The sequence below is a fragment of the Pundamilia nyererei genome, unplaced genomic scaffold (assembly GCF_000239375.1).
Source record: "Pundamilia nyererei isolate P.nyererei 1_Seehausen unplaced genomic scaffold, PunNye1.0 scaffold00266, whole genome shotgun sequence".
NCBI lineage: Eukaryota > Metazoa > Chordata > Actinopteri > Cichliformes > Cichlidae > Pundamilia > Pundamilia nyererei.
The window spans coordinates 459,258-471,068 of NW_005187667.1; the positions used below are offsets into that span (position 1 = coordinate 459,258).

Here is an 11,811-nt window from a genome sequence, read left to right on the forward strand (position 1 = left end):
TGTGTGCGTGTGTGCGTGTGTGTGTGTGTGTGTGTGTGTCCTCAGAGAGCAGCTACTGGCAGCTCTGCCCTCCCTCCAAGTCCGGCCTGCAGGGGGGGTTGTTGAGCTCTAGTTTCCCGCCCGGCCCCTCGGCGCTGGTGCCGCCTGATGCTCACCTGCAGGAGGGTGGCGACCCCCTGGACGGGGCCCCTTCTCAGCCGCTGCCGCAGCACCGCCCCCTGGCACCCAGCACCTCAGCGTCCGAGCTGTCCCTCCCCGGAGCGCCGGTGCCCCCTCCAGGCCCTGGACCCCCACCCCCCCCTCCTCCACCACCCAAACGACACTGCCGCTCGCTGTCGGTGCCCGAGGACCTGTCGCGCTGCCGCTACACGTGGCGGCCCAGTGCCTCGCGAGTCTGGACGCCCGTCAGCCGCCAGCAGTGCCACGGTGGAGCAGGGGGAGGGGTCACAGGGGGAGGGGTCGCCGGAGGGGGTGTAGGGGTGGGAGTGACAGGGGGCGGAGCCTGTCCTCTCCGCGCCCCCAGCTCCTCCCTGAACTCGTCGCTGCACTCCTCGTCCAGCCCCACCTTTTTTAGCCTCGCTCTGTCGCCGGACTCGCCACTACCGTGGAGCTTCCCCTGGGACCCCAGTGAGGCAGCGGCGGGGGGAGGAGCCTGCTGCTGCTTCTTCCCCTCCCCCTCCTCTTGCTCCTCCTCTCCCTCCCCACTTCACCCGCCCCCGCCTCCTCAGCGGCGTTTCTCCCTCTCCCCGGTGCTCATCAGAGACTCTGCTGCCTCCACCTTCCTGCCCCCGCCTCCAGCGCCCAGCCAAGCGGCAGCGGCGCCTCCACCTGGCTGCGTCACGACGGCGGGCGGCGTGACCGCGGGCGGCCCTGTTCCCGCCTCGCCCTCATCGGCCTGCAGCACGCCATCGTCTCTGCGCCGCAGCCTCCCGCCGCAGCTACCGCGCTGCCACTCGCAGCCATGTGACCTGCTGCTCCTCAAACCGGGTCTGAAGAGACGCCGCGACCCCGACAGACCCTGCGCCCGGCCCGTCCTCGACTTCACCAAGATGACACAGGTAATAAAAACACGCTGCTTGTTTGTTTTCAAAGAATTGAACGGTTTACTGATCGACAGGCGAGCGTCCAGTCAGTCAAGTTATTTGTAAGCACACAGCGAGGGCGCTGAGCCGCCAAACCCCAGATATTGGAGGGGAGTTCTGGACTTTTCCAGAAGGACAAACGAGGGTCGGAGGGTCCACACAGTCGATCTCAGATCGATCATTTACATTCAAAACGTTAAACGCCATCGAGTCTGTCGAGTTCTTTCTAAGTAGATCTGACAGTCGTCAGCGTGACAGTGAAACGAGAGTCCATGTTTCCTGAAACTAGTATTAGCTCCGCCTCTGTTGCGTTATTGGCTGTTCAGGTAGTGTAACGCTCAGACTTCGAGTGGCAGATTTACAGCTGTGAATGTTTCATCCCGCAGACGCGCAGCATCGACCCGCAGTGTCTGGAGCGTGGCGGCGGCAGGCTGGCCTGCGGCGGCGACCTCTGCATGGGCATGGAGCCCTTCATGGGTGACTTCCGGGGCTCCTGCTCGCCGGCCGAGTGCCTGGGCAGGACCAGCATCGGGCCGCTGAGCGAGAGCGACGAGGAGTGCCGCGAGGACGACGAAGGAGAGGAGGAAGCAGACGAGCGTGAGGCGGCGCAGCAGGCGGTGTTCGAGCGGGACTGTACAGAGCTGGACTTGAACTTAATAGAAGAAAACTGACGTATTTGTAAATGAAGGCTGTTCTCTGTTCTTTAGTTTTATTTTGAAATTATCTAACCCCCCATCCCCACTTCCTGGACCGCCACCATCTCAACACTCGGCGCCTCCTTGCCACCAATCAGCAAGGCTCTCAGGAACAACACCTTCTCTCATTGGACGAGCTGATCGACACGACAGTGATGATGTGGCTGCTGCCGTTAAACGCTCACCCGGAGCCTGAGGCGCCGTCGCCCGACGCTCTGCCTCTGAGGCACAGAGTTTCCTCGCCTCAGGCCTTCAAGCGCCATGCCGCAGCAGCGTCCTGAAACAGCATCACCACGCCGACCCGAACCAGAACAGAACCCCGAGCTCCTCTTCCTGAAACGTTCGAGTACGAAATGTGTCAGGTCACGTTCAGGAAACTAAAATATAGATCAGGTACCGAGGAGAAACATTTAGTCTGAAGGGTCTCGGGGTTAAAAGTTAAACTTTGCACTGTAGTGTTCAGCGCCACAGGGGGAGGGGTCATCACTTCCATCACACGAAAAAGAGCCAGAATAAAAAGCGAATACGTTTGTAAATATATTCAGAGTTCCACCGACTCTCCAGGAGAGCTGTGGTACCGCTGCTCCGCTGCAGCGTGAAAACATCGTCAAGGTCAGAATAAACAAACCGGCGTTCAATCTGCTCTGACCTCTGACCTTAGAGAAGAATGGGACGTAGACTGAGCGATATTTCATCCCTTCTGCTTCAGGCTCTGTTGTAAACACAGGTCGGCGTTTCACTTGGACGCCGTCCCGTTTCACAGAGGCGACGCTCAGCGACTCCGCGCTCGTTCCTGAGGCGCTGCCGTTTACAATCGAGCGTGTTCGCTTCATCGTGAAATCTGATGTCACACACACACCTGTCCGGTCACGTGACCTCGGCGTGGTGATGCGTTCAGGCTCCCGGCGGCTGTGCTGAGCGCTGGCAGCCACTGATGCTGTTGTTCACCTGAGTGTTCACAGATTCCTGCTGCACACACCCCAAAACCACTCCCCCCCCCCCCCCCGTGTGTGTGTGTGTGTGTGTGTGTGTGTGTGTGTGTGTGTGTGTGTATTCATATCTTTGTGGGGACCGTCCCCTCGACTTTGAAGACATGTTTGAGACTCGGAACGTGGTTTTAGTGTCAGGGTTACAGTTCGGCTACGGTTAGAGAAAGCATTATGTCAGTTATGTCCCCACAAGTATATGAGTAACCGTGTGTGTGTGTTCTGGCACTGACGTCACAGTCCTGGTGGTCATGTGACTTGTATCCAGACAGTTTGAAGTTTCGGGCAAACAGGTTGAAGAAAGCGAGCTCGATCCACATGAAGGAGTGGACACGAGCTGATGCGAACAGACGTCGGCGTAATGACAAACACTTTGACACATTAGGCTAACACGGAGGGGGTGGGGCTTATAACCCACTCGGGGCCATAGACTCCCAGCTCACCTGTGTAAATCATTAGTATTATCAGGGGCCTCTTTGACCGACAGGTGCTGACATGCTGTGTGGGTAATTGTACTAACAGACCATCCAAGAAGCCCGAGCTCCAGTTTTTTGAGGAAGTTGTCAGGACAAAGTAAAGTACGTCTCTAATATTTGGAGTACACGTTGCCTCTTTTCCTTCTGTGTGACTGCTGGACCTTATGAAGGTTTGTCCCAGCAGGTGTAGCTGTTGGTGTACCAGTCGCACATGGTTGGTTTGGTTACAGGTGCAGTGTTATAGGTCAGCGAGAGTTTTCTGTGTTACAGCAATTACACATTTCTGTGAGTCTGGATTCAGTCTGGATGCTCAGAAACATCGTGCGCTGTGAACATGGAAACGCTGGCTGAAAAAGTGACTTTGCTCTCATTCTAACTTGAAACCCTCAAAAACACAACAAAAACAGTCCTCTGAGCGTCCACTTCATTCTTTACAGTTTTGTATGTGTCACGTTGTATGTGCCCCACAAAAGCTCAACGCAGTAACTATATGAGACTTGACTTTGTTATGTGTTACACGTACGTGACGCTGGGGGAGAAAACAAGTTAAAGCTAGTGTGTCCGCTCTTTACCGTTTCCATTATTTTGAAAAAACATCGTTTTGCTCCAAGATCTCAGTTAAACAGCTGCACTCCACCATAAACAACAAACTGTTAATGCTAAGCGCTAACTAGCCAAGCTTAGCAGAGCAGCAGTAGCCAGAGGAGTATCTGATAAAGTCATGTGGGTAAATTTAATGAAGTAAACTGAGAGAGTAATGCAGATGTTGTATTTATTTCAAAACACTGTGTAATATTTATTTATTTTGTTAGAGTGTAAGACTAAGGTTTAGTTTGGCTCAAACTTTAGCAATACTTTAGCTTGTGTAGTTACTGCGATCTGCCTTTAGGGGGCAGCGCTGCAATCTCATTAACAAATAGTTTTTTGTGGGTTTCAAACTCATCGATGATGAAATGCAAAGTTTCACTTTTTGTGACAGTTTGTACATTTTCGTGTCACATGTAATATCTGCTGGTGATTCTGTGTTAGCACTGATGAAGCCAGTATTTCAAATTTTCAACATATTCAGAAATACAGTCGTCTTCCTCTGATGCTTCACGTTTATGCCTTTAGCATATTACCTTGGCATAAAAATATAGAAGCACAAGAATCTTAGAAAATGTTGGATGGGTTTCACTGAATTCTTTAAACCAACGACTCCCAAAGTCCAGAGTGCTGAGGCCCACTGCAAAACCACAAACTCACATGGGCCTCTAAAGGTTAAATCCTCATCCTAATAAAGTGACATGAGTGATGTATTACCTTGAAATAGCACTTAAAAACTTAAATAGCACACACTGTTGGCTGTACATTGTTAATGCTACCCAGGCATATCACAGTTTATGGCTAAGGTGTGGCACTGGGACACAAACTTTAATACAAGAGCTGTAAATTTAGGCGAAAGTAATGACTAATATCACAAACAGCCTTTTATTATTATTGTTTATATGAATATGTTACTGTACACACTTGTGATTTTCAAACTGAATTTCAATTAATGATGTGGCCTGCCTACAATATCTTCATAGGCCACCAGGGGGCTCCAGTCTGCATTTTGGGAGTCACTGATTTAAACAATCATTATGAACTTGAATTTGCATTAAGAAATTGTGTTTATTCATTAAAGATGTTAGGGTATATTCATTGAAGATGATTAAATCACCTAACGATCATGAAAATCGCCTGTGACACGAGAATAAATTGGCAGAGGTACGCCAGGGTGCTACATGTTTAAATTAAAGTTGTAATAGGTGTCACTTAGAAAGTCCTGATCAGTGCTGAAGGTAAGAAAAAAACAAGGCTACAGGTTAATTTTCCCAAACTTGTGAAAGGAAAAACCCTAAATTCATACTGTGTCCCTGTAACACAATTAAACACAGTGTCCCCATTACACACATAGGAAAGCGCACACACACACACACCCTTCCCGCCCGCCTCCTGGTTTGGTTCGTTTCTGTTGATTGGTCCATAACACTCAGCATAAGCCTTAAGTAAACATACTCTATTATTCTGTAAACATTAAAAAGAAAAAAAGACGAAACTAACAGAGAAGAAAAGGAAACGTGTACTGTAGCTGTTACATTTTTAGTCCTTCTGTTCATTTTCTGCTGTTTTTCTTAATATTTCTAATCTGATGTCTGAGCACGGCGAGACTGTCGTCATGAACGCATCGTGTTTGAAAAAAAAATAAGTGAGAAAAGCTCCGTGACGAGGAGGAGGAGCCGTGTACAGAGTTAGCGAGAGTCTCGGACATTTCTTGTCTTTTAGAAAATGTTTTTTATTGTATGTGATTTCAAAAAAATGACGACATGGCAATTTGAAAAGCAGTTTGTGAATAAATTAAGTTTATTGAGAATTATTTTACAAAGAAAGGGGAAAAACTGGTGTCTCGTGTCTTTATTCGCTCACAGTCGCAGGTTAAAGGAGCACGCCGCCAGTTCATGGACGGTCCAGGAAGCACATGCAGGTTCAGTTCTTATTAAAAATGGGTTAACAGCAAATGTCAGGAAAATGTTGAAGGTTCTTTAACTTCAACTCAATCAGCAGCCAGATGTTTGGAGCTCAGACGGGTGTGTGTTCAGCCCTGACACAGAAAACGTGTGCCAGAGAAACCAGTTTAAAAGAACTTTACCAGTGCAGAGAACGGTGATGAAACCAGTATCTGGGCAAGGTGCGAATATCTAAAGACTGTTTAATAAAGTATTAGTGCGGGGGTGGGGGGATCAGCTCCATGTCGCCTCCGTCTGGCAGATAAAGCTGCACCAGGGAGACGGAGGCGCTTCACTGTTCACGTGTAGGTGATGAGTCATCGCTGAAAGCTAAACTTGACAGTTTATTACAAACAGTGAAAAACGTCCCTGTAAAACTACAGACCAAAGACTGCTGGGAGGCTTCAGTTTTTCTCTGTGGGGGTGCTCTCTGAGGTGGGGGTGCCGCTCCCCTCTGCTCCAGCGCTGGAGGAGGAGGCGGTGACGGCCGGGGCTGAGGTGAAGCTGATGGGGACGATCCTCTCCTTCCCGTCGTTGGCGGGGTTCTCCCGCGGCGCCTGAATCTGCAGCTGGCCTCCCAACAGTGAGCAGGTGACGGCCTCGGGGTCGACGCCGTCCGGCAGGTCGAACTCCTGCCTGAACTCCTGGCACTTGTAGGTGTAGCAGCCCTTCCCGTCCTCCTGCTTCTTCTCCGTTCTGCCACTCACCCTCAGCTTGCGGCCCACCTGCTTCACCGACAGCTCCTCCGGGGAGAACTCCTTCGTGTCCAGGCTGAGGGCAAAGGTGGTGCCGTCCCTCCCCAGCTCCTGGAAGGCGATGGGCTTGAAGACCCCCGTGCAGGAGGATGTCTGATCGATCTCCTCAAAGATCTTCTGGTGCAGCCTCTCCATGAACTCGATGCTCTGCTTCATCTCCTGCATGTGACGGATCATCTCCCGCTCGATGTGGTAGAAAAGCGGCCGTGTCTCGGGCCACAGGCTGCGGACGGGCCAGTGCATGTCCAGGAAAGGCGTCATGGCGGCGGGGGACATCTGGATGACACTGGGGCACAACATCCTGTTATCCTGGAGGTGGAGGTGGTGGTGCTGGTTTGTGACGAGCTGCTTCAGTCTCAAGTCTGTCTGCCTGATGGCCGTCCTCCCTGCTGTTTTTATACGCTGACCACCGCCCACATGCACCCACCCACGGAAAGTTCCAGCTACATTCCTGTGTGTGTGTGTGTGTGCGTTCACCTGCTGTATAAAGACCATGACTGAGTCCTGCAGCAGAAATAGAACAAAGCTGAGATGTGTTGGCATGTGGCAGCTGAACACACACACACACACAAACACACACACACACACACACACACACACACACACACACACACACACACACACACGCCTGTATGTCTGTCTTTGTGGGGATTAATAATGACTCCCCACAAGAACAGGACATTTGAATAAAGGCTTATTTTCATGGGAAATAATATGGGAATAATCATTTTCATTATTTCTAATGAAGAACATAAAGAGGACCTAAAATTAGATATGGTGATAAGTCTTTGTACAAAAACAAACTCGCCCAGGAAAAGCGTCCAAACATGAGAAAAGTCGCGTGAAACAGTCCCAACATCAGACTGAAGTTTCTGTGTGTAATCGTCTGCTTTTATAGAGGCAAAAACAGTCCCCGTGTGAATACAAGGACCCAGTTTTATGGGTTAGTCCTGACATGAGACTAAAGCTGGTATTTTATGAGAAGAGGGTCCTCACTTGACAAGAAACTATGAGGTAAAGTACACAGAGCTGTATGTCATAAGCAAAAATGATCAAGCTTGAACTGAGTAACGGTCGATGTAGCGTCACAGGGTCAAATGTCCTCAGAAAGTTTAAACCTGACACAGATAGATCACACACACACACAGGAAATCTGAAAGCGCACACACAGGAAGTCGAGTTTCCACCAGGTCTGTAACCCTGATCTGCCTTGTGGGGCCCTGTTCTGTCTGTAACCATACCTGGGTCCCCACTTTGCTGCTTTGTGAACACATGTATGTCCCCATAACACAAGGACACACTGTGTTGGTAAAACTGTAGTAAGGGTGCCGAGAAGCTGGACTCGGGGCCAGCATGGAGACGGGCAGCGGTCACGCTCTTTGTTCTTCAGCTCGGCTCTGCTGGCATTAGTGCGACTTACATCCAGCTGTTTGGGGCTCACCTGGGAAGCGCCCGCTCTAACGTTTAATGACGCTGTACTGCGTTAATAACAGCTGCCGAGTTTCAGCCGCCTCTGTTCGTATTTCTGTTAAATGGATGTTTTTAAACCGTCTCACAGTTTAAAACGCTGCTGAGTGACGTCAGCCTCCGCCTTTATCCTGTGAGCAGATCGCACTGAGCTGTCACCGCCATCATTTCTATTTTTGCCTGCATTTTTTCCGCTCCTCCCACCCTGCTGTTTCCCGGCCAATCACACGTCGACATGAACCTAATCACGTGTCAGCGCTTCAGCTGACACGTGGCGTTGAGCTCTTTGAATAGGACGTTTCCCGTATATTCCCCGTGAGCGGGGGATTAGCTCAAATGGTAGAGCGCTCGCTTAGCATGCGAGAGGTAGCGGGATCGATGCCCGCATCCTCCACGTTTTCTTACTCCTCCGTGTTTTAGTCCCTGTGGATCTGTGCCGCCCTTTGGACTCTGACCCGCGCGTGGATTTCGGTTTGGTTGTGTTTAAGCTCAGGTACATTTTACATTAAAAACACTCTGGTGGGGTACATAAGACATGAGGTAATTAGCTCACTGCGTGGATAATTGTAACTGTGGGCTCAGAGTCTGAAGCACCGCTGTTGCTGTGACTCAGCACTCTGTAAATAAAATTATGGATAATTAAATATAACAAGTTGTAAAATAAAATAAAGCTAAATTTAAAAAATATGGAAAAGTACCCAAAAAAGCAAATAAAGTATTATTTGAATATGAAAATAAAAGAATATATAATGGACGATGCAGTAATAAATACTGAAAATAAGCAGTTAATAAATAATCCCCGCTGGCTCCTTCGGTTTTCTTGTACATTTATTCAGATGTTATATAAACACAGCAAATAAGAAGATTTTATGTATTCCTCAGTCACACACTTTCATTAAAAACAAGTCTAAATGCAGGAAGAGGATTTGGTTTGCTGGCCTCAAACACTTCTTTGTGCTGTCCACTGGGGGGCGCTGTTCACCTGCAAACATTAGCTGGTGAACAGCTTGGCTCACAGCAGAAACAGTTCCTGTGACTTCTCCACCCTCCATCACAGTCAGAACATCTGATGAGAAATTAACCCGACACCACAAACCATGAAAAGATCTGCAGATCACGTTTCCCTCACCTGCCAGGCCCTGATGAGCGTTAGCAGCGGTAACCAGGTGAGGGTCACTTCAGGTATTCAGGTCAGTGAGTCACCTTTGCTAAGCTCACCTTTTTAAAGTTGTTTTTCCTCACGGTCATGTTTTTCTCTCTTCTTTTCTGTGTGTTTAATTCGCTGTATGTGGCGCTACCTGCTGGGTGTTATTCAGAGCCACACCTGTGGGGCCGACCAGCAGCCACGACCCGAAGACCCCCAAAGACAGCAGCTGAGACCAAAACCTCGTCAGGAAAAGTTTACGGAAGTTATATCATGCTGTTTATACTTCCTGTTTATCCAAGCTGGTACCTGGATGCTAACAGGTGAGCGGCTACTTCCTGGTGAAACTCTGCCCCCTGGTGGTGGGAGTGTACAAAAAGGCTTTGCACAGATTTCTGTTCCTCACCCAAAACAAAGCTTGTCTGTAGAGCGAGCTAATGTTCAATCAGAGCAGCAAACACTTGGAAACTGGAGAACATACAAAGACTTTCACACAATACTCGACTAAAAGTACTCAAGTATACTGCAGGCCGGTCCCTCCTATATGGACACGCCCCTTTAGCAAGAAAGCTCAAAGCACATCAGGAGTCGTCCTACTGGTCGTCATGGCGAACACATTTTAATTAGTCACTGCTTCAAGACGGCGTGGGCAGCTTCGATGACCGTGACGTGGCTCCTACCCCTCGCAGCAGGTGTGGTGCTGGTGGTGGTCGGAGCTCGGGCCACGTGGAGCGGGGGCAAGTGGGCGTGGTGGTCATGCTGACGCAGCAAAAGCTGCAGCTGTTCGTTCTCACGCCTCAGGTCCTTGCTGTGCTTCCTCAGAGCTTCACGCTGCAGCACAGCGCTGCTGCTGCTCCGCCGCAGCTGCTGCAGTTCCGGGAACCTACAGACGTCCTGCAGACCGATGGACAGGTGAGCTGACAACTGTCCGCAGGTCATATTGTACCTGTGGGGGAGGAGCTTCCTGGCACTGTGCTTGTTTTAGAAGCTGCACACCCACCTGGGAGCTCGCTAAAGTTAAACTAAAAGGATACAGGTTGGGGAAGGCGGAGCCTACCTTTGCTGGCGTGTCCTGTTGGCACTCGTCTGTGCGTTGTGATGATGATGATGTCAGTAACGTGTCGTGTTGCGTCTCCAGCCGGTGGCAGATGTCCGCGGCCCGTAGAACCCTCTCGCCCTGAAACAGCGGAGCACACGGAGGGTGAGAAGCAGTTCCGATAGGTGATGCAGACAGGTGAGGCGGGCTTCACCTTGGTGACGACGGCCTGCAGGTTCTTGGCGGCGGCGTCACCCTGGACGGTGAGCTCGGTGAGCCTCTTCCTCGCCACCGTGTGCGACTGGGTCAGGTGGTCCTGGAGTGCGTGAGACCTGCAGTTGAGCTCATGTATGGTGGCGGTCAGGTCCTCTTCCAGCGAGCTGTTTTCTGCCTTGTTGGAGATCATCTTCTCCCTCAGCCTGCGGATGGCGTCCTGACAGGAAGTGAGCGAGCACAGTGAGTGCGTGTTAAAACGAACACGTTTACAGTTTACACACAAACTCCTCCTTCAAACAGCTGCAGGCATCATATTAGGACTTAAGGTATTTATTAGGGGGCGTGGCCTGAACGACTGATAATTTGTTTCCAGGACTGTGTTTGGCTCACCCGGGTCAGCTGACTGTGGATGTGACACACCTGTGACACACCTGTACGTATGAGCTCAGCTCAGAGACAGGTGGAGGTGTTGTGAGCGCACTGACCTCCAGCTTCTTGGTGGTCTTCAAGTCTTCGCTGATCTTCTTCTGGTTGTCTGCGAGCTGCTTCTCGAGCTGCGCTACCTTGACGATACTTTTCTGCAGGTGCTCTAAGCTCGTCTGGGTGGCGTCACTCACCTCCTCCCTGCCCTCCAGAGCAGCCACCTGTGCACAGAGAGGGGGTCAGCGCAGCCGGACGGGCCTGAGAGGTAGAGGGAGACCACGGGCCGGCGCCATACCTGCTCCTCCAGAGAGCACGTGTACATCGCCAGCGTGTCCTCGAGCAGCATCCTGATGTCATTCATGGCGTCCGTGTTGTGCAACTCCGCCGTCAGGGTCAGCTCCTGCAGCTGGATCTCCTGCTGCTGAGACTGCTCCAACATCTGCTGCCTGAAACGCCACACAGGGTCAGAGGTCAACACAGCTCCACCAGCTTCAGGTCACAGGATCATGTGACTGACTTTAGCTCACAGGCTTGGAGGAGGCGCTGACGTCAGGTGAGCGAGCGGAGCATACGACTCACCTCTGAGAGCTGACGCTGGCGCTGACGTCCTCCAGGGCACGCTCCCACTGCTGCTGCAGACCCTGCAGCCGTGCGGCCTGCAGCGCCCACAGCGCCTCCATGTGGTGCAGGTGGAAGCGCTGCATGTGCGTCTCCTGCCGCTCCGTCTCCTGCACGTCGCCCACCAGCTTCTGCAACACAAACGGGCAGGAGTCTGGTCAGCGGGGTAAGACGAGTGTGGGAGGCGGGGTGAGCACAGGCGAGGGGCGGAGCACCTGGACGATGCTGTCCAGGTCGTCCAGCATCCTCTCAAACGTCTGCTGGAGCACGATGATGTCATGGCGCAGCTCGGCATCCCTGGTCTGGCGGAGGATTGCCCTCCAGCCGTCGTGGAGCTTCAGCAGGTTCACAACAGTGTTCCTCTGCTCCTTCTGCAGCTTGTCCT

At 51.3% G+C, this 11,811-nt stretch overlaps 3 protein-coding genes and 1 non-coding gene across 5 annotated transcripts in view; 2 read left to right on the forward strand and 2 right to left on the reverse strand.

Moving 5' to 3' along the window:
* The window catches only part of fam53c (family with sequence similarity 53 member C), a 10,147-nt gene extending 8,382 nt beyond the window's left edge, over window positions 1-1,765 (forward strand). For both annotated transcript variants that reach the window (XM_005750236.1, XM_005750235.1), the window contains exons 3-4: window positions 46-1,058; window positions 1,469-1,765. In XM_005750236.1, coding sequence (XP_005750293.1) covers window positions 46-1,058; window positions 1,469-1,753 — 1,298 coding nt within the window. In that variant the 3' untranslated portion in view covers window positions 1,754-1,765. The remainder of the gene's footprint in view (window positions 1-45; window positions 1,059-1,468) is intronic.
* Window positions 1,766-5,602: 3,837 nt separating this feature from the next.
* On the reverse strand, window positions 5,603-6,906 carry LOC102207002 (heat shock protein beta-11-like). Its single transcript, XM_005750237.1, has one exon. The coding sequence runs from the start codon at window positions 6,820-6,822 to the stop codon at window positions 6,172-6,174; it is 651 nt and encodes a 216-aa protein (XP_005750294.1). The 5' UTR covers window positions 6,823-6,906; the 3' UTR covers window positions 5,603-6,171.
* A 1,404-nt stretch (window positions 6,907-8,310) lies between these two features.
* trnaa-agc (transfer RNA alanine (anticodon AGC)) lies at window positions 8,311-8,383 on the forward strand. The gene has a single exon. It is a non-coding gene; the product is annotated as a tRNA-Ala (tRNA).
* Window positions 8,384-8,796: 413 nt separating this feature from the next.
* The window catches only part of drc2 (dynein regulatory complex subunit 2), a 16,307-nt gene continuing 13,292 nt past the window's right edge, over window positions 8,797-11,811 (reverse strand). The window contains exons 3-9 of the mRNA XM_005750265.1: window positions 11,642-11,809; window positions 11,388-11,557; window positions 11,104-11,254; window positions 10,871-11,029; window positions 10,384-10,602; window positions 10,191-10,310; window positions 8,797-10,027 (exon numbers count right to left, since the gene is read on the reverse strand). Of these exons, the coding sequence (XP_005750322.1) occupies window positions 9,761-10,027; window positions 10,191-10,310; window positions 10,384-10,602; window positions 10,871-11,029; window positions 11,104-11,254; window positions 11,388-11,557; window positions 11,642-11,809 (1,254 nt within the window). The 3' untranslated portion in view covers window positions 8,797-9,760. The remainder of the gene's footprint in view (window positions 10,028-10,190; window positions 10,311-10,383; window positions 10,603-10,870; window positions 11,030-11,103; window positions 11,255-11,387; window positions 11,558-11,641; window positions 11,810-11,811) is intronic.

Bases quoted from the DNA above. Each gene is read 5' to 3' on its own strand.
- LOC102207002 (XM_005750237.1), bottom strand. From the start codon at position 6,822: ATGTTGTGCCCCAGTGTCATCCAGATGTCCCCCGCCGCCATGACGCCT.